General features: G+C 40.9%; 1 protein-coding gene across 1 annotated transcript; it reads left to right on the forward strand.

Annotated features, from left to right (window-relative positions):
• Positions 1 to 5080: 5080 nt before the first annotated feature.
• agmat (agmatine ureohydrolase (agmatinase)) lies at positions 5081 to 13866 on the forward strand. The gene is made up of 7 exons (XM_060936790.1): positions 5081 to 5464; positions 9453 to 9652; positions 9940 to 9988; positions 10097 to 10292; positions 10528 to 10707; positions 13341 to 13425; positions 13518 to 13866. Exons 1-7 carry the CDS (start codon positions 5190 to 5192, stop codon positions 13595 to 13597), a joined length of 1065 nt encoding a protein of 354 aa, XP_060792773.1. The 5' UTR covers positions 5081 to 5189; the 3' UTR covers positions 13598 to 13866.
• The last annotated feature ends 8041 nt before the right edge of the window (positions 13867 to 21907 follow it).

Genomic DNA, 21907 nt, shown 5'->3' on the forward strand with positions numbered 1-21907 from the left:
GCTCACTCTGAATGACTGAGAAAACAGTCGCAGTAAACTTAGGATCTGTAAGGTGGAGTTGAATTGTAATGAAAGATTCAAAGATTTCAGTAAAGTTCATTTATTCCCAAAATAAGCATACTTTGTTTTTTTTTTCTTGAAACAAGATGAACCGCATTTGACAAATGTCCAAAATGTACTTACTTGTTAAAAAAAAAAAACTTGTTTTATTTTCAAAGGTGTTCCAAATAAGACTTTTTCAAGACATTTTGTCTATACAAGATTTTCAAGATGGACTGTCTAAAAACTAGCCTTTCTAGCTAAATGAGGTTTTGCTTTTTGGGCAATTATGTCTTATAATAAGGGTGGCTAGATGTTTTGACTTGAAAATAGACAAATAAACTTCCTAAGATTTTTATTTTTTGCAGAGTAGCCCAGCTAGCTGGATAGCACACTGCAAAAAATGATCTCTTGTTGAGAGAAAATATCTTTAATATGGGTGAATTTATTTATTATTTCTTATTAGAAGTTTACTAGAACTCAATTCTAAGATTATTTAGCTTACTTTGAGACGCTTTTACTAATTTCAAGCCTTAAATTGTCTTATTCTGTTGGCAGATAATTTTGCTCATTTTAAAGGTGGAGTACGAGATTTTGGAATAACGGTTCCCGCAAGCCATATTTTGAAAAGAAACCCGCCCGCCCTCGCCATGCTCCCCCCCCCCGCGTCTCCACCCCTCCTCCCCCTTATAAAGCCTGAGAAATTCCGGCTTTATAATGGGTGTCTATTGCGTTACACACCAGTGGAGCTCGTTAAGTTAGAGTGCAGAGAGCTTGAAAAAATAGCTCAAACTTTCTCATTTAAACTGTGTTTTCAGCCCCAATTTTCACTCCACACACATAATTTTCTCAAAAGTAGTAGCCACACTTGTCCTGATTCACACAATGTGTCTACCTACACGATAGAACTTGCGGTTTTTGAATAAGAAGCCTGAAAGTGAGGAGAGGACAGGCGCGCTTCCCCATAGACTCCCATTATGAACTTGGCAGAAAAGTCACTCGTTTTTAACTCGCTCTAGTGACCTCATTTTTTAAACTACAGACAAAAAAAATACATCAGTGTGTTCAGGAGAGCCTTGTGGCACTCACTGTGAAAGAATTTTGTGAATATCTCCTTCCGTTTTCGTGTAAATCCCCGTTGTTTGGAGGGAGCGCACTGAGAAAATCCTGCACTTTCTGTGTGACACACTGTTCGCAGTGCGCGGGTTGGGGGAGGGGCTGCTCGCTCTCTCACACAGAAGGGCCGGGCTGCTCGCGGGCTTCAGTCTGATTGACGTGTCAGTATCCAATCATTTTGAGGTGGTACCTCGATATGATTGGATGGCGTTTTTCCTTTATTTTACACTGTAGACTGGATTAAAATATTTCGTTTTTGGGTCAAACCTTCCATTGTACTGCTTGTAACATGGGTGTGAGGAGCTTTTCAAGCAATATGGTAAAAAATACTCCTGAAAAAAATCTCGCACCCCACCTTTAAGCATTCAATTCTAGAAAGAAGCAAAATTATCTGCCAATAGAATAAGAACATTTAAGGCTTGAAATTAGTAAAAGCATCTCAAAGTAAGCTAAATAATCTTATAATTGAGTTCTAGTAAACTTCTAATAAGAAATAATAGATAAATTCACCCATATTAAAGATATTTTCTCTCAACAAGAATTTTGCAGTGCAGAGTCCGGGATGTTGTTATTCAGCCAGGATTCCGTAAAGATGAAAACACAGCAATGCCTCCGCGCTTGCCACGCTTCTGTTTTCTCTCACACCGCTTCCGGCGCCTCCTCTCTATGGAATCAATTTTGTGCCAAAATGTTCATACAATACTTTTGAAATAGCAAACAAAAACGACAAATCAAAATACACAAAAAGAAAAAAAAGTCAATTTTTTTAGACTGGCAAACAAATTATTTGTGTAATCGTGCAAAATATCAGTCTATTACTCTTCAGAAACCTTTTATTTTTGTTCCGCGTCTTTCTCAGTTTTGTTTGACGTAATTTATTTTGGTAGCGATTCCAGCTTTCTCGTTTGCGCTCCCTGACTTTTTGCTTGCAGTTTTGGCACAAACTTCACGTGTGGGTGGACTGTCCAGGAATGCATTCCCATTGGCTAACTTGTGTTTGACTGACAGCTCCGCTCAGCCATTCCCTACTCGGATTCTGGCGGACTGTTTGACGAGTGACCGATCCATTGACGGTAAACAAGGATCGAGTGGACTTCAGTGGCGACTATGATATTGAATTTACACTTTGTTGAATTAATTCAATATTATAGTCGCCACTGAAGTCCACTCGATCCTTGTTTACCGTCAATGGATCGGTCACTCGTCAAACAGTCCGCCAGAATCCGAGTAGGAAATGGCCGCAACAGCCTCCGGGGGAATGGCTGAGCGTAGCTGTCAGTCAAACACAAGTTAGCCAATGGGAATGCATTCCTGGACAGCCCACCCACACGTCAAGTTTGTGCCAAAACTGCAAACAAAAAGTCAGGGAGCGCAAACGAGAAAGCTGGAATCGCAACCAAAATAAATTACATCAAACAAAACTGAGAAAGACGCGGAACAAAAATAAAAGGTTTCTGAAGAGTAATAGACTGATATTTTGCACGATTACACGAATAATTTGTTTGCCAGTCTAAAAAAATTGACTTTTTTTTCTTTTTGTGTATTTTGATTTGTCGTTTTTGTTTGATATGGGCAATTCCATGTAAATGTCAACCTCACCATGCAAAAATAAAGCAACATGTAATACATCAAAACCACTCCCAGAGATATCACCTAGGCCTGTATTTTACAGATGTGAATAAGTTGAACCAATTTGTAACCAACCTAATGTCACTGTCAGTCTTTCTTTCTTATAATGTAAAACCCAAGCTAAAATCAACTTTGATCATGTACAATTCTATATTATTGCCACAAGCCACAGAAATGTATGCTAAAATCCACAAAACAGCAAAACAATAGCCATCCTAAATATTATTTAAGAACTTTGATAGTTTTAGCTGATATTTAGAGAGTTTTTCAAAGGGTTATGGTGGTTAAATTGCTGATTTTCTAAACATATGCCATGTCTATTTCAGACGCGTCACATCCATAACGGAATTTCGTCGCATCCATAACGCTGACTTTTCCTTCCGAAACTCCGCATGAAATACAAAATATTTTAAACAAAGATTTTTTAATATTCACCTTGGACCCCTCTATCAAATGGATATCTCCATTTCGACATTAGGTTTACAATTTCACAGAGTTTGATAAAAATGTACAGTCACCCAAGAAAAGTGATACTTTTTCTGTCACATCCATAACGCATCTTTTATTGGCATTTTCTGGCATGCCCTAGATGTACTATGGGAATTGTTCTTGTTCTATCACTTCTCCAGTATGGTACAGCCTTAAAATATGCAACACCTGTTTAAATACTGGGAGACAATAAAACATGCACTGGGTCATTTGTTGCCATTTTGAGTTCAAGTGTCACGTCCATAACGCTGGAATTGCTCATATTTCAAAAGTATTGTATGAACATTTTGGCACAAAATTGATTCCATACCTCTCTGGGTGAGACACAGCAGGCGAGTCCGGTGATCATTGACATGGTGACATTCTTTTGTAAGCAGATGTTTATATAACATTTATGGACTCAGTCTCCAGTGCCAAAGGTCAGGAAAGTCTTAGTTTTCAGGTTACACAACAAGCTGCAGGGGTTTTTTTCTGTTATTAATTTGAAGTGAGAAAACATTATGGTGACAGGAGGTCTATTTAAAGCTGCTCGAACATATTGTAACACAAACTCGTTTATTTCTTGAACATTCCACAACTATGAAGGGATAAAAATAAAGTTGATAAAACTGTAAGAATGGTGCAAATTGCTCTTGTGTAAGAGAAATAAAACACCACGAGGTATGCTGTTGAAGGAAAATAGACAACTTATGGATGGAAATAGGAAGCTGGGCCACAAATCACGCCAATCATGATTGATTATTTTCCTTTACCTGCACAAATATGGAATCAATTTTGTGCCAAAATGTTCATACATCTCATTATCTGTAGCCGCTTTATCCTGTTCTACAGGGTCGCAGGCAAGCTGGAGCCTATCCCAGCTGACTACGGGCGAAAGGCAGGGTACACCCTGGACAAGTCGCCAGGTCATCACAGGGCTGACACATAGACACAGACAACCATTCACACTCACACCTACGGTCAATTTAGAGTCACCAGTTAACCTAACCTGCATGTCTTTGGACTGTGGGGGAAACCGGAGCACCCGGAGGAAACCCACGCGGACACGGGGAGAACATGCAAACACCGCACAGAAAGGCCCTCGCCAGCCCCGGGGCTCAAACCCAGGACCTTCTTGCTGTGAGGTGACAGCGCTAACCACTACACCACCGTGCCGCCCCTTGTATGAACATTTTGGCACAAAATTGATTCCATATTTTGATATTTTGCCCGATTACACGAATAATTTGTTTGCCAGTCTAAAAAAACTGACTTTTTTTTGTATTTTGTAATAAATTTGTTATTATAATAATTATAATAATAATTATAATAATTATTATACATTAAAATAAATTAAATTAAAATAATTATAATAATAAATTATAATAATAATTTGTTTGCCAGTCTAAAAAAATTGACTTTTTTAAATTTTGATTTGTCGTTTTTGTTTGATGTTTCAAAAGTATTGTATGAACATTTTGGCACAAAATTGATTCCATATTTTGATATTTTGCACAAAATATCAAACATTTTGGCACAAAATTGATTCCATATTTTTGATATTTTGCACGATTACACGAATAATTTGTTTGCCAGTCTAAAAAAACTGACTTTTTTTGTATTTTGATTTGTCGTTTTTGTTTGATATTTCAAAAGTATTGTATGAACATTTTTGGCACAAAATTGATTCCATACAAATCACGCCAATCATGATTGATTATTTTCCTTTACCTGCACAAATACAGACTGTCGAGTGTTTTCAGGATGAGTGAAATACATTTGCCATGAACAGCAGGGAGAGGACACACCCCTCTGGGGTTGGGTTACAGGAGTGCAACAGTTCAGCTCTGAATTGGAGCGGAAAATAATAAGAGGAGGACACACGGAGAGCAGAGCAGATCTCATCTCCTGCGTGCAAAGAGCAGCGCGGCTGTAGCATGTTTCACTTCATGAAGATGAGAGGAATCGGCCAGCTGAGATCGTGCATGGTGTTGATGCAGGATCGGGTGGTCAGGGGGACAGGGACAGCCACCATGAGCAGACTGATGTCTAGCAAAACATATAATGTTCCTCCGAGCACCAAGTTTGTCGCGCGCGTGTCCGGAATCGCCACCATGGCCAAGTTACCATATCAGGACACAGCCGAGGGTCTGGACGCAGCCTTCATCGGGGTACCCATCGACACCGGGACCTCCAACCGACCCGGAACCAGGTTTGCTCCTGCATATCTCTCAGAAACCATGCACTAGCTTGTGATATGAAAACCTGTTGCACAAGTAGAATATTTCCAAGCTCATGGCAGACAGAACCTCCTCTAGGCTCATGCATTTAACTTCCTCTGAATCTTAAATAGCACTTTATTAAAAACTCATCAGGTTAAGTTGATAAGTGGCTGCCTTTATTTTGCAGCTTATCATCCAATAAAATGCTCAACTGGATTTTTTTTCAGGATTTGGGTGATGGTGGTGTAGTGGTTAACGCTGTCACTTCACAGCAAGAAGGTTCTGGGTTCAAGCCCAGTGGCTTACAGGGGCCTTTCTGTGCGGAGTTTGCATGTTCTCCCCGTGTCTGCATGGGTTTTCTCCGGGTGCTCCGGTTTCCCCCACAGTCCAAAGACATGCAGGTTAGGTTAACTGGTGACTCTAATGGCCCTTTTCCACTACCCTTTTTCAGCTCACTTCAGCCCGACACGGCTCGCGTTTCGACTACCAAAGAACAGCACGACTCAGCTTGCTTCAGCCCTGCTTAGCCCCTAAAACTCGCACCGTTTTGGAGTGGGGCTGAAGCGAGCCGAGTGAGGCTGGGGGTGTGAGCAGACACTCCCCTGTGCACTGATTGGTGAGGAGGAGTGTCCTCACATGCCCACACACGCCCCGCGAGCACGCTGGGATCTGTAAACACCGTAAACCCGGAAGAAGAATAATTACGAATTACGAGAATTTCTGAAGCCTTATGCGCCTCGCCTCATCTATACGCTCTTGCCAGTATCTGTTGGCGTTGTCGGTGACAACAAGCCACAGAACCAAGACCAGCAACACTAACGACTCCATGTCCTCCATGTTTATTGTTTACTATTCGGGTCGTGAGACTACCGCTTAAAAGCTCACTGATGTCACTGTTTGCGCTCCTTAACGACATCACCTGACGTCCACCCACTTTCGCTAACTCCACCCAATGTGTCCACCCACTTCCAGCCAGCACGGTTCAGCGCAGTTGTAGTCGAAATGCAACTCCAACAGCCCCACTCAGCTCGACTCAGCCCAACTCAGCACGGCACGGCTCAGCCCGACTCACCCGCGTTGGTAGTGGAAAAGTGGCATTAATTGACCGTAGGTGTGAATGTGAGTGTGAATGGTTGTCTGTGTCTATGTGTCAGCCCTGTGATGACCTGGCGACTTGTCCAGGGTGTACCCCGCCTTTCGCCCGTAGTCAGCTGGGATAGGCTCCAGCTTGCCTGCGACCCTGTAGAACAGGATAAAGCGGCTAGAGATAATGAAATGAGATGAGAAATTGACCGTAGTTGTGACTGTGAGTGTGAATGGTTGTTTGTCTTTATGTGTCAGCCCTGCGATGATCTGGCAACTTGTCCAGGGTGTACCCCACCTCTCGCCCATAGCTGGGATAGGCTCCAGCTTGCCTGCGACTCTGCACAGGATAAGCAGTTACGGATAATGGATGGATGGATGTAGCATCAATGCATATGTCCTAGAGTGGACTCTAAATAATACCCAGGAAGAAGAGACACTTCTCATCAAATGGCATGATATAGCAGGGGTCGGATATAGGCCTGTGTGTAAGTCATGATGAGGACATCTACAACCTAATGGTCTGGTGTCTACTGCAGGGCTCTACACTAACTTTTTTTTCAGGAGCACACGTGCTCCTAAGTTAAAAATTTTAGGAGCACAGGGAAAAAAATGGGGGCACAAGCACAAGTAGGTTTTCATTTTAAAGGTTTATTGCAGCGCAAACCTTAGACACACCAACACATAAAACGCAAAATTCAATTGAGAATGAATGAATGAACGAACGAATGAATGAATGAACAAACAAATGAATAACGAACAACTGAATGAATGAACAAACAGAAGCTAAACAGAGAGCAGAGCTCAGCAGAGCTAACAACATCATCAAGGACAGCTCCCACCCTGGCTCTGAGTTCTTTGACTTGCTGCCCTCAGGCAGGCGTTACAGGTGCATCAAAGCAAGGACCAACAGACTCAGAAACAGTTTTTTTTTCCCACAGGCCATAACCACCTTGAACAATTAGCCTTTTTCACATTACATCACTTGCAGGGGAACTCGTATCCGTTTTCAGCCTTTTGAATGGAAGAAGAGGTATACGGCGGCAATATATGTTAACAAAACCGTGTCATTCACAGATAAGATTGATGATAATAATATTGCGCATTGTTGTTTATCATTACGTATTGTTAGCGACCATTCCAGTCACCTATCTGCCTTGTTTTGGAAAGGAAGTTTACTGACTTTCTATGGTTGCTACTTGTTAGCCAGCAGATTAGCATGCCACCTCTTCTTCCATTCAAAAGGCTGAAAACGGATGTGAGGTTCTTCTGCAAGTGACGTAATGTGAAAAAGGCTAATTACATGCACTGACTGATGCCACTTCTGGCAGGTGCAACAATGCACCAACAAGGACCTAAAAGGACAATATTCTCACACTTACCTGATACAGTGCAATACTTATTACAGTGCAACCTCACAGAGGAACTTTTTAGTTTTTATAGCTTTTGTATATTTTATATTTATATTTCTACACTTTTACATCCATACCTAATACAATGCAATACCAAATACAGTGCAATATCCTGAGTTTTGTAGCTGAACTGAGTTTCTATAACTAATGTGCAATTAACATCTGCAACTCAACACGCCCAGTTGTGTGTGTGTGTGTATGTGTGTATATATATATATATATATATATATATATATATATATATATATATATAATATATTCTTTGTTTTTCTGCTGTGTTGTGACATGAACCCTTTGTATATACTGTATATTATTTGTTTTTCTGTTGTGTTGTATGTTCCCATCTAAATGTTTGCACTGGGGTGTGTGCTTTCCATCTCATTATTCTATTAAACAAAAATCATGTCACTATCGGTTGGCCAGGATTTGTAATTTGGTCGTCGTGACCTTTTTCTGACCGAAAGCCACTTTTCGGCACATTCTGTGGGATCAAACAATTCAAGAGATGGGCCCTCTGCCACAATCCTTATTAGGTCTTCTGTTGTAGACACATGCAAACAGCTGCGCAGTGAGCTTTTTATGCGCTTTTGTGCAGAGAAGCCTTGCTTGCATTGTGCTGCAGAAATAGGGAGAACCAGCAGGATCTCCACAAGATGCAGCAGGTTCTGTAAAAAATAATGGCGTATGGGATTCATTCTAATTGATTAAAAAAAATCAAATAACTAAGGCTCTAAGTCATTACAATTAAAGTACAAAGTCAAAGTAAAACATAGTCCCGGTAAAACGCACTAGCATGGCAGAACGGCAAAAAAAAAAATGTAACTTTTTCACTCCACCCCGGCTACCATGGGAACCACCGCAGTGCAAGACAGAGGCAATGCACGCAACTACAGACAGGGAGCAAGGCGCAGACAGAACACACACACGTACACAACACTGAACACACACACTTACAACAATACAGGCCGTTACTCGTTACACTATATTAGGTAGGCTATCCAGTGCTGGATTTACATACTTTGCAGTTTAACGTTTGATACATTTTAGAATGTTAAACTCGTCGCGTCTTTGCTCAGTGCTTTCCTAAATTGTCGGCCGCAAGAAGCCCTCGCACGAATGTGTGTGGTTTTTTTCCTCGTTCACATGCCGAAAAATTCGCTCACAAATGCGAGTGAAATGTGCGCACTGTGGAGCCCTGGTCTACTTAGACAAGGGCGGCTAGATGTGCTAGATGGACAGATTTATAGAATGGGGTGATATGACATTGGGCAGAAAGCCCAGGTTCAAACCCAAGGTCACTCCAGAGCTGTCTAGTCACCAAATTATGCAAGATGAGCTTATTGCTTATCTCAGGCATATCTAGTGATCTGCTAGTGACATTTATTTCAGTTTGGCATGTTGGGTATCCTGCACCAGATGGTCATTACAGTTCCAGATTCAGATGTTCATTTGTGCTGAATAATGTGGAATGCTCTGTTGCCAGGTTTGGCCCTCGGCACATCCGAGCCGAATCGGCCATGTTGAGGCACTACTGTGGCACAGGAGCTGCACCCTGGGAGTCCATGATGGTTGCAGATATTGGTGACGTCAATGTGAACTTGTATGACCTAAAAGATGCCTGCAAACGGATTCGTGAGGCTTATCGCAAAGTCGTGGCTACTGGCTGCATCCCGCTTACACTGGGTGAGATTTCCTCTGATCAAACTAAAATAATCAGGGAAAGACAAAACTGTACTGTGTCATACAGTATAACAGTCTGAGGCAAAATAATGAATGACTCCATTCAACTTGTTTCACCCTGACTGAACTTTCATCTTCTGCAGCTCGGATGCTTCTTCTATAAATGATTAACCTTGTTTGTGTATTTTACCAGCAGATACATGAGGCCAATCAATGATTTACTGTCATATTAAATGTGTTTGTGGAACTTGAACCTCTGCACAGGAATAAAACTCTGTATGCTTTGACAGGGGGCGATCACACGATTGCGTACCCGATTCTGCAGGCCGTGGCAGAAAAGTAGGCAGGAATAATGTCTGTATTTATCATAACTTTTCTTGTGAAAGTGTGAGCTAAAACATGAGCCACATGGCTTTTCCTAACTGATGTTGATTTCATTTGTGTCAGACATGGTCCAGTAGGTCTGGTCCATGTGGATGCTCATGCTGATACAGGGGATGTGGCCATGGGGGAGAAGATCACTCACGGTACACCATTCAGGCGCTGTGTGGAGGAGGGACTGCTCGACTGTAAACGTGTGGTTCAGATTGGACTCCGGGGCACTGCTTATACACCTGATGCTTATAAGTGGAGCAGAGAACAGGTTAGGAAATAATAATAATAAGCAGTCGCTGAAGTCCTTTGAGCCACCTGGAGGCCCTGTAAGATTGTTAATATCTTTTGGCGATAAAGGATGATGAGCCAGTGGTTCTCTTTTGGTCTGTAATTTGAGAGGCGTGATGGAGTGTGCGTTTGAGCTCCTGCTACTCCAGGCTTTGACATTTGGAAAATTTCACGCATGATATGTACATGATGAAAAGAAGAAATCTTTTCTGCAGGGTTTCCGTGTGGTGCAGATCGAGGAGTGTTGGCACAAATCTCTGGTGCCACTCATGACAGAGGTTCGGGCCCAAATGGGTAAAGGGCCTGTTTACCTCAGCTTCGATATCGATGCTTTGGATCCTGCGTTTGCCCCTGGCACTGGAACCCCTGAGATCGCAGGCCTCACACCTATTCAGGTAATGCCGTGACTAATATACTGATCGCTGAACCTTTATCATTAAACCTTGCCTATACATCAATCAGGCTTCAGAGAATTTCCAATTCTGCATAGCACTGGTAGCATAACTCATGCTAATATTAGCTAAGGAGCTAGTTACCTCTGCCAACTTTGTTGGAGGAAGTTATGGTTTTGACTCCATTTGTTTGCTTTTCCCAACGTAATTCAAAAAGTAGGGCGGCACGGTGGTGTAGTGGTTAGCGCTGTCGCCTCACAGCAAGAAGGTCCTGGGTTCAAGCCCCATGGCCAGCGAGGGCCTTTCTGTGCGGAGTTTGCATGTTCTCCCCGTGTCCGCGTGGGTTTCCTCCGGGTGCTCCGGTTTCCCCCACAGTCCAAAGACATGCAGGTTAGGTTAACTGGTGACTCTAAATTGACCGTAGGTGTGAATGTGAGTGTGAATGGTTGTCTGTGTCTATGTGTCAGCCCTGTGATGACCTGGCGACTTGTCCAGGGTGTACCCCGCCTTTCGCCCGTAGTCAGCTGGGATAGGCTCCAGCTTGCCTGCGACCCTGTAGAAGGATAAAGCAGCTTGAGATAATGAGATGAGATGAGATGAATTCAAAAAGTAGTGAATGGATTTTGATGAAATTTTGAGGAAAGGTGAGCCATGGACCAAGGAACAATTGATTAGAATTTGATGTAAATCCGGATATGTATGTAGATCCAGGATTTTTTTTCTGTTCCCAGCGTAACTCAAAAAGTAGTGAACAGATTTGGATGAAATTTGGTGGACAGCTTTAGTACTATCCTAAGTTCAAGTGATTTGATTCTGATGTTGATTTTGTTGTGGCTTGGTACCGGTATCCACCCAACCGAGTTCCTTTCTAGTTCTCTAGCTGTGTTGGTATTCCACAAATCAATATGGTGTATTTGAAAATATGACAAAATGTATCAAATGTACAAATATTTTAAGTTATGATTTAAGTTTCATTGCTAAATATTTATACAGCACACATAGCCCACTTTGTTGAATTCTCAAATCTGGCCTGAGTTTCCCAAAAGCATCGCAGCACAAAGATCATCGTTAAATGGTAGATCGAGCAGCACAACAAATGCTCTCTCTCCTAGTTAAGATGCTCTTAGCGTTAAGAGGCTTTTGGGAAACCCACCCCTGATTAGTGAGAAGGTGTTGCAAGGCAAATCACAGGTATCATTTCCATAATAACAGCTCATTCACAGAGTTTTTAAAAAAATGTAACTTAAATAAGAATAACATTGATGATATGGATAGATTGATGTTTTCTGCAAGGTGATGTTTATTTAACATTTACGAGAGTAGTCTCCAATGTCAGCTCTTTGTAATGGTCAGCAGTAAAGCTTATAAGATAAAACTTTATTAATCCTGAAGGAAATTCTTGTGCCAGAAATTGCTCCATAGCAGTACAGTATGTTAAAATGCAACAATACAAGCTGAAAATAAACCATATGTAAAATAAAAAACTGTACAAGAAACAAGTGTTGCCAGGCAAAACAAACCTCACCCCATAGCACTTATAATGAATATGAAGGAAGATATCATGAAAAAAATAGGTAGCCTATGGGTACATGTGGCTACAGGCGCTATATAAATTGAAATTATTATTATTATAAATAAAATAGTTTTCTGATCCTGTGTCCATGCAGTAAATATAGCATATATATATTTACTCTATGAGGCAGTAGCCACAAAAATGAAGCGTAATCCAAAAATAAACAATTTAAAACTCATAGAAGTAAAATATACCAAGTGTCTGTACTTTATATTATGCTACTCTTTATCTCTTACAGTTTTCAAAACTAAAACCTCCTAACCGAGGCTGACACACACACGCTGTCGCCATGACCGGAACTCTTATTTCCTGGAAATGGCCCGGCGCTAGAGCTCAGTGGAACGCACTTTCCCTCTGTAATAAGCATAAACATGTCTGAAAGCGATTTCTTAGTCCATTTATTTCGAATGGTGAACCGAATTGTATACACTCACCGGCCATTTTAATCAGAACACGTGTATGCGCAGTGCGCAATCATTACACTTCCATCCTTACAGCATGATGACGTAGTGGCTAGCACCTCTATATGAGGCAGTAGACACAATAAAAATGATTTTGACCTTTTTGGTGACCTTGACCAGATGACCCTCAAAATGTTGGAGGTTCTATTTGAGACCAATGCCCATCTATCCTGAAAGTTTCATGAAGATTGGTCCAGCCGTTTTCCCGTAATATCGTTAACAAAAAAACCTGACTGAAGAAACAATACCTTGCCCCGTTTACCCTGTAGCGGGTGAGGTAATAAATGCCAAAAAAACCCAGTGCCTAATAAAACAACAGTAAAATAACAATAGAAATGCTGTAGGTCACATAAAGGGCTGAATTAAAAACTAAGATGGTGGGGAGATAGAAACCAGTGCCTAGATAGTTAGCATTCTGACAATAGAAATAAGGTGTGTCATGTAAGAGACTAACCTGACAGTGAAAGTAAATATTGTACATGATATTGATATTATTATTTGATTTACATTTTCTCATATGGGAAAGTCTTCAAGACAGCTTTTTTTTTTTTTTTTTTTTGAGGTTTCTCAGTAACATGACAAGCTGCACGTTGTGTGTTCAGGGACTGGAGATCGTTCGTGGATGCCGAGGTTTGAACCTTGTTGGCTGTGACTTGGTGGAAGTTTCCCCACCGTACGACACTACAGGTAACACGCATCCGGAATATTTAAGATGAACAGCTAAGACTTCTGATCCTTTATTCTGATGAATGTTACATTTTTGTCTCTTCTGTTGACAGGAAACACCGCTCTGACTGCAGCCAACCTGCTTTTCGAGATGCTTTGCGTCCTTCCGAAGACAAAAATCTACGGACAATGAATAAATGCTTACAATTCAGTTTTAAGGATCTCTGTTTATATTGTTGCACCTTTTGGTCCTGCAGGTCTTGTGAGCATTGAAATAATTTGCCAAAGTTGACTCTGTTATTCTTGATGTTAATGAACTTGTAATGAACACGTAAACAAATAATTTGTTGCTCGGTACATGCCAAACATATTTCTTTATAAAACAGTTGGTGGGCAGAGTGAGGCTTTGTGAAACAAATATCTGAAGCGGTCATACTAGAAATTGTTTCAAGGTTTCGTAACAATCCAACATTCATCTCCACAGGGACACCTAGTGGAGATGGTGTCACATTTTGTCGTCACGTCTTAATGATTCTCATCTCATTATCTGTAGCCGCTTTATCCTGTTCTACAGGGTCGCAGGCAAGCTGGAGCCTATCCCAGCTGACTACGGGCGAAAGGCGGGGTACATCCTGGACAAGTCGCCAGGTCATCACAGGGCTGACACATAGACACAGACAACCATTCACACTCACATTCACACCTACGCTCAATTTAGAGTCACCAGTTAACCTAACCTGCATGTCTTTGGACTGTGGGGGAAACCGGAGCACCCGGAGGAAACCCACGCGGACACGGGGAGAACATGCAAACTCCACACAGAAAGGCCCTCGCAGGCCACGGGGCTCGAACCCGGACCTTCTTGCTGTGAGGCGACAGCGCTAACCACTACACCACCGTGCCGCCCACATGTAAAGATGACGATATTTATCAGTTAGCAGAAAGCATCTGAAAACAACTTGGTCTTTAGTCTAGATTTGAAGCTGCCAACAGCAGGAGCATTTTTGATGTCCTCTGGGAGTTGGTTCCATAGCTGTACTGCATAGTAGCTAAAAGCTGCTTCACCACACTTTGTTTTAACAACAGGTTTTAACAGTAAATTTTGCTGCTGCGATCTGGTAGATCTGATTGGGTTAGGCCGCTGCAACATATCAGAGAGGTAATTGGGCCCTGTACCATTTAGAGATTTGTACACCAGCAGCAATGCTTTAAAGTCAATTCTGTAGCTTACTGGAGGCCAGTGAAGGGACCTTAGAATTGGAGTAATGTGCTCTGTTCTTTTTGTTCATGTGAGAACCCTAGCCGCTGCATTTTGAACCAGCTGAAGTCGTTTGATGGTCTTTTTTGGCAGGCCTGTGAAAAGGCCATTGCAGTAGTCAACCCTACTAGAGATGAAGGCATGTATAAGTTTTTCCAGATCATTTTTTGACATAAGTCCTCTTAGTTTGGAAATGTTTTTAGGTGATAAAATGCTGATTTAGTGATTGATTTCATGTGACTGTCAAAGTTTAGCTCGCTGTCAATGAAAACACCAAGATTTTTAACCATATCTTTTGTTTTAATCCCCTTTGTGTCAAGAATAGTGGTAATCCTGAGTCTTTCATCTTTTTTTCCCCAAATAGAATTACTTCTGTTTTATCTGTGTTCAGCTGAAGAAAATTTTGTGACATCCAGTTGTTGATTTGGTCAATACACTGGTAGAGACATTCAAGGGGGGCATAATCATTAGGTGATAGAGCAAAATAAATTTGGGTGTCATCTGCATAGCAGTGATACAAAATTGAGTTGTTCTTGATAATTTGTCCAAGTGGGAGCATATAAAGATTGAATAGTAATGGCCCAAGGACCGACCCCTGGGGGACACCACAGGTCAAGGACATTGATGTTGAGGTACAATTTTCCATGGTAACAAAGAAGCTTCTATCTTTTAAGTATGATTTTAACCAATTGATAACTTTACCAGTCAACCCAACCCAGTGTTCAAGTCGATATGGCAGTATGTTGTGATCAACAGTATCAAAAGCTGCACTGAGGTCCAGTAACACCAGGACCGATGTTTTGCCTGCATCAGTATTAAGACATATGTCATTTATAACTTTAATCAGCGCTGTTTCAGTGCTATGATTGGCACGAAATCCTGACTGAAAGTTATCAAAACAGCTGTTTGATATCAAGAAGGCAGTTAATTGATTAAAGACAATTTTTTTCAAGGATTTTCCCGACGAATGGTAGATTTGATATTGGCCTGTAGTTGTTCAATACTGAAGCATCCAGATTATTCTTTTTAAGTAGGGGCTTTACAACGGCTTTTTTCAGGGACACAGGAAAAATGCCAGTCTCTAGGGATGTATTTATGATCTGAAGCACATCTGTAATTATAAGGTGAAGAACAGACTTAAAGTTGGTGGGCAGAACGTCCAATTCAGATGTTGAGGAACTGAGATTTTGTACAGTTTTTTCAAGAGTCTCGTAATCAATCAAACAAAATTCTGACATTGTGTTGAAATTGTCTGTCTGTGTCACTGGTGATTGCAGCTTTTCAGTTATTTGCAACGGAGATATATTATGAGCAATATTCTGCCGTATTTTATCAATTTTACCTTTGAAGAAGGATGCAAACTCATTGCATTTATTAACTGAGAGAAGTTCAGGTGCTAATTGTGGTGGGGGATTAGTTAGCTTCTCTACTGTTGAAAATAGCACACGGGCATTGTTCATATTCCTGTTGATGATGTTGGAGAAGAAAGACTGTCTTGCTTTACCAATTTCATAATTATATTTACAAAGCATCTGTTTATGGATTTGATAATGGATGTGAAGTTTAGATTTGCGCCATTTTCTTTCAGTCTTCCTACATTCTCTCTTTAGCAGTTTAACAGCCGGGTACTGCTTCCATGGTGCTTTCTGCTCATCATTGACTCTTTTGATTTTGAATGGAGCAATATCATCCATAATTTGGGTCATATTTAAATTTAAAATTTCCAGTAAGTCGTCTACAGAGTCTGACATTTTAGTTGAGATCCGAGAGAGAGCTTGCTCAAAGAGAACACGTGTTGTCGTTTATGACTCTCCTACCCATAGTCGTTGAACTGTTCTGAATGTGAGGGGACATAGAAACATCAGAGAAAACACAGAAATGATCAGATAAGGCCAGGTCAACAACAGTAGTAGAAACAGTAAGACCCTTTGCGATAACGAGGTCAAGGGTATGACCACGAGAGTGGGTCGGCCCCTGTACATGTTGTACTAGGTTGAAGTTGTCAATAAGTGCAAGTAGTTCTCTGGCATAAGTGTTTTCAGGATTATCTACATGCAAGTTAAAATCCCCAGATATAATAAGACCGTCAAACTCTAAGCAAATGACTGACAACAGTTCACCAAACTCTTCCAGAAAAACTTTGGCTGAATGTCTCGGAGGCCTGTAAATAGTTAATAACAATATGTTAGGAGAGCATGTAACAAGTGCACATAAGTGTTCAAAGGATGTAAAATCACCAAGTGAGGACTGTAAACCAGAGGATCACTGTATATATCCTACAGAACGTATTTTCAACACTCATGTTTGTGTGTTTAACAAGTAAGGCAAAGGGGGTATTCGGCCCTGTGGGGTATTCAGCCCCACTACATCAAAAGCGCATAGAGTTTATCACCAGCATGTCAGACATTATTGCAGATTCCTCACGAGCCAGTCAGATATACTATATGTGATCACTGAACCCAGTAAAATGAAATAAAATAGAAATTGAAAGTCAGACTCTTCTGCTGGGAGCTGACTGCCCCACACCTGTAGGGAATTGGCTCTACTGTAAAAATAAAACTTGACTTCTTGAAAAATTGTTGCACTTTTATCATTGGATTTGATACCAGTTAATTTGTAATTGTGTTTTTGTTCTATTACACTGCTAAAAGTTACATTCATTATACTATATTTTTTTAAACAAAACTGAGACCTAATGCCCGCCTTTTCCCCTACATTGTTGATCGACAATATTTCTCTCTCTGTATTTCTTGCTTTTCCATTGATTTTTTTAAAGGTCTACTAAGGTGACAATGTCCATTTTTTTCCACTATACATCTGAAATAGTGTATTAATGAGATGTAATACTGACTTACGGACAAATCTGAAGTCTTTACCCGTAAAACAAGGCTGAAACTATGCGTTATATTACACTTGTACGGAAAAAGGCGGAAATATCGCCGGAAACACCTGAGCTGCTTTCTGAATGGTTTCCGTAAGGTGTCATGTCGTCACTTACAGTACCCGGCCATATTCGACAAAATGGACAAATGGCGCCAGAGACATTTCTTCACCGATTTCCTCGAGTAGTTCAGACAATTACATGAATAGCGATGATGATCATGATAAACAAGCATTACCATATCAATTCAAGCCGCGTGCAATACCTACAGAAGAAAGGAACACAGAAAAGTCCTCTGGGAATGGTGGGTCAGAATCGCAGCACCAGTGTCTGGGTTGAAATGACTGGCAAGAGTTTTTCTTTATATATTCTCAATAAAATTGCTCATTAATGGTACGAGCTGTTAGTATATTCCCAATAATTATTAGAAAAACATTTAGGATGTAGGCGGCACGGTGGTGTAGTGGTTAGCGCTGTCGCCTCACAGCAAGAAGGTCCGGGTTCGAGCCCCGTGGCCGTTTCTGTGCGGAGTTTGCATGTTCTCCCCGTGTCCGCGTGGGTTTCCTCCGGGTGCTCCGGTTTCCCCCACAGTCCAAAGACATGCAGGTTAGGTTAACTGGTGGCTCTAAATTGACCGTAGGTGTGAATGTGAGTGTGAATGGTTGTCTGTGTCTATGTGTCAGCCCTGTGATGACCTGGCGACTTGTCCAGGGTGTACCCCGCCTTTCGCCCGTAGTCAGCTGGGATAGGCTCCAGCTTGCCTGCGACCCTGTAGAAGGATAAAGCGGCTACAGATAATGAGATGAGATGAGAAGATAATACAACGTGGGAAAAAATAGGCGTAGCCGAGTAATGGGCAAACAACAGAATCAACAGTCATGACAGGCACTCTGCTAATTGGGTGTAATTGACTCATTTAATGAAAGAGGCATGTTCAAATGAATAGCAGTGTGGAGATCAATTAGTGAGGTCATTCATTCTGTGAAGAAACAGGGTGTCAATGATGGGCCTTATTTAAAGAAGGAGGACAGCAAATGTTGTACCTGCTGGTTTTAGCCCTTGCTCAGTGAGTAAAACAGGTCGTTCCAGACATTGTACCGAAGGAGAAAGAACTTTGATCAAGAAGTTGATTGGAGAGGGGAAAACATATAAAGAAGTGCAGAAAATAATTGGCTGCTCAGCTAAAATGATCTCAAATGCTTTAAAATGGCAAACAAAACCCAAAACACATGGTAGGAAAAGAAATACTACCATCCGCGTAGATCATAGAATGACAAGAATGGCAAAGAAGCATCCAGTGATCAGCTCCAAGGAAATCAAAGAATATCTTCAGTTACCTGTGAGTACTGCAAGAATCAGAAGACGCCAATGTGAAGCCAAACTATTTGCAAGAAACCCTCGTAAAGTACCACTGCTGAAAAAAAAAGATGTGTTGAAAAGGTTACAGTTTGCCAAAGAACACATTGACTGGCCTAAAGAGAAGTGGCACAACATTCTATGGACAGATGAGAGCAAGATTGTTCTTACTGGGTCTAAAGACCACAGACGGTTTGTGAGATGACCCATAAACACTGAATTCAAGCCGCAGTACACTGTGAAGACTGTAAAACATGGGAGGTGTAAGCATAATTGTAGCACTTGTAACACTGTAAATGCAATAATTAATAAATAATGCTACTGGACCAGTTCTAGATTCGTTAGTGGTGTGTGTTGTATAGAGGAAGAGACATGAGACATGGATACAAACAGGGGCGGTCCTGGGGGCGGTCTGACCGGGCAGCCGCCCGGGGTGGCATCGCGGGGGGGACGGCACGAGCGCGGGCGCGAAAAAAAAAGAGCTCGTGCAGGAGATCAGGAACTTTCCTGACTTGCCGTCAGCAACTGTGACCCCCCTTGAGCTGATCACATTCATGCACGAGAAGGCGCTATCAGAGATCTACCCCAATTTCTGGACTGGACTCAGAATTGCTGCCACTCTGCCTGTCACTGTGGCTCAGGCAGAGAGGAGCTTCTCGAAGCTAAAACTGATCAAGACTTACCTAAAGTCAACAATGTCACAGGAACGGTTCAGTGGCCTTGCTGTGATCAGCATAAACCACGCCTTAGGGGAACAAATCTCAGATGAAGACATTGTGGAAGAATTTGCATCCAGGAAGGCCAGAAAAGCCAACTTTTAGGTTGTGCTTTCACTTTTGCATCCTGAATATAATTGCCACTTAAATGTATATAGACTGTTTTCCTCTTACTTCTTTTGCACGTCTTGTTATTTATGACAAATTATAGTGGTTTGCCATTTTTGCCACTTTAAAGAGTGTTAATTTCATTTGTTACTTCTTGTTATTTATGATACACAATAGTGTTTGTTATTTCTTCTTATGTGTACAGTGATATGTATAGGATTTACCTCTTCTCTGTCGTTAGTTCATTTATTTATGATACATGATTGCGTTTTACCATTTTTGCCACTTTAATGTATAGTATTTTTAGATCTTTTGTCACTTCCTGTTATTCTGTAATTGTGATTGTTTAACTGTTTAGCTTCTTTTGTTATTTATATGGTGCGACTTTAATGGAGGTTTAAGTCTTCTTGTTAATAATAATGGTGAATGGTACTCTATGATAATTCATTGTGCACTCTGTTGCTAAAACTGACTGACTTGTGCAATATTTTGACCATCGGGTGGTGCTGTAGTGCAGTTGTGCTTTCTTAAATAGCTGTGGATAGCTGTAATGCGAAGTCATTGAGTCTTTTTGTTTATTGTTTATCTTTTATTGTTTATCTTTGTATTTTTTATTGCACTAGTCATTAGAACTGGAAATTTGTTCTTGAAAATAGCTGTTGTGAGTTTGTGTATGGGGTCGTGTGTGTTCTGGACGAAGTTAGTGTTTTCTTAGGTGGTGGGTGGGAGGTGGTTGTCGGGTTGGGCCGGGGGGGGCGCCAGCAGGGGGTTTCGCCCGGGGAGTAAATCACTCTAAGATCGCCACTGGATACAAATAAGCCGGCAGTTTACTGAATAATAATGAATATGAAAAGGATCAGTAAGTTGGATTGGTTGAGTGTAAGTAGTTCAATAAATATATCAATGTAAATGGTTCAATAAATATTCACAGTACAAGAGATAAATGAATAAATAGATCAATGAATATACAGTACAAGATGTAAGTGAATAAATAGATCAATAAATATTTACAGTGCAAAATGCGTATTTAAATAAGTCCTATGAGATTAATCTTTTCTTGTTGAATACATTTAAATAAGTTTGAATATGGGTTTATTCTAGCTTTTCTTGACCGATCTGTTATAGTCTGAATAGGTTATTTCAGTAACAATTGCTTTAGCTATGTTTAAGCTATTTGATTCTATTCGTTTCTAGCTTTCTTTGAGTTAGCTCTTTCTCTTTAACAGGTAAGTATTTTAGGTAAGTATTTTAAATGTTTCTTCTGTTTGATTAATTGTTTAACCTTTCAGTTTACTTTGACAGGAAACCATAAAAGGAAAAATAGACACATTAACCAATTCACACTCACACATTCACACTTAACAAGTTTCTATTCTATTTGAAGGCCCTCAATAGATTACTGTGTTGCACACTGCAAAAAGTAAAATCTAACCAAGATTAAATATCTTAAATCAAGACAAAATATGCTTGTTATTTGTCTGCCAAGATAATTCTCCTTTCCAGGCAGGTTTTGTGTAAGAGTATTTCACTTACTTTAAGCATTTTTTCCCTCAATTATCTTAATAAGGGGTGGCACGGTGGTGTAGTGGTTAGCGCTGTCGCCTCACAGCAAGAAGGTCCTGGGTTCGAGCCCTGGGGCCGGCGAGGGCCTTTCTGTGCGGAGTTTGCATGTTCTCCCTGTGTCCGCGTGGGTTTCCTCCGGGTGCTCCGGTTTCCCCCACAGTCCAAAGACATGCAGGTTAGGTTAACTGGTGACTCTAAATTGACCGTAGGTGTGAATGTGAGTGTGAATGGTTGTCTGTGTCTATGTGTCAGCCCTGTGATGACCTGGCGACTTGTCCAGGGTGTACCCTGCCTTTCGCCCATAGTCAGCTGGGATAGGCTCCAGCTTGCCTGCGACCCTGTAGAAAGATAAAGCGGCTAGAGATAATGAGATGAGATGAGATCTTAATAAGGTATTATAACTTGTTATTGAGATTTTATTACTGGTTATGAGTAAGTTCTGTCTTAAAATGAGAATTACCATAATTTCGTCGGTGTTATATTAACCATGACAAGTTTGTCAAAGTCAGAATTTCTTATTTCAAGCATCTTATCCTTTCTTTTAATCTCTTAACACAAAACAGATAACTAAATTAAATTAATTGTTGTATTGTCAATCTGGCAACAAAAATAGGCTACAAA

Source organism: Neoarius graeffei, chromosome 13, assembly GCF_027579695.1.
Source record: "Neoarius graeffei isolate fNeoGra1 chromosome 13, fNeoGra1.pri, whole genome shotgun sequence".
Classification (NCBI taxonomy): Eukaryota; Metazoa; Chordata; class Actinopteri; order Siluriformes; family Ariidae; genus Neoarius; species Neoarius graeffei.

Excerpts from the sequence above, each read along its gene's own strand:
- agmat (XM_060936790.1), top strand. The coding sequence starts at position 5,190 with ATGTTTCACTTCATGAAGATGAGAGGAATCGGCCAGCTGAGATCGTGC. Across the intron at positions 10,293-10,527 it reads ATAAGTGGAGCAGAGAACAG|GGTTTCCGTGTGGTGCAGAT; the intron begins GTTAGGAAATAA and ends TCTTTTCTGCAG. Across the intron at positions 10,708-13,340 it reads CAGGCCTCACACCTATTCAG|GGACTGGAGATCGTTCGTGG; the intron begins GTAATGCCGTGA and ends TTGTGTGTTCAG.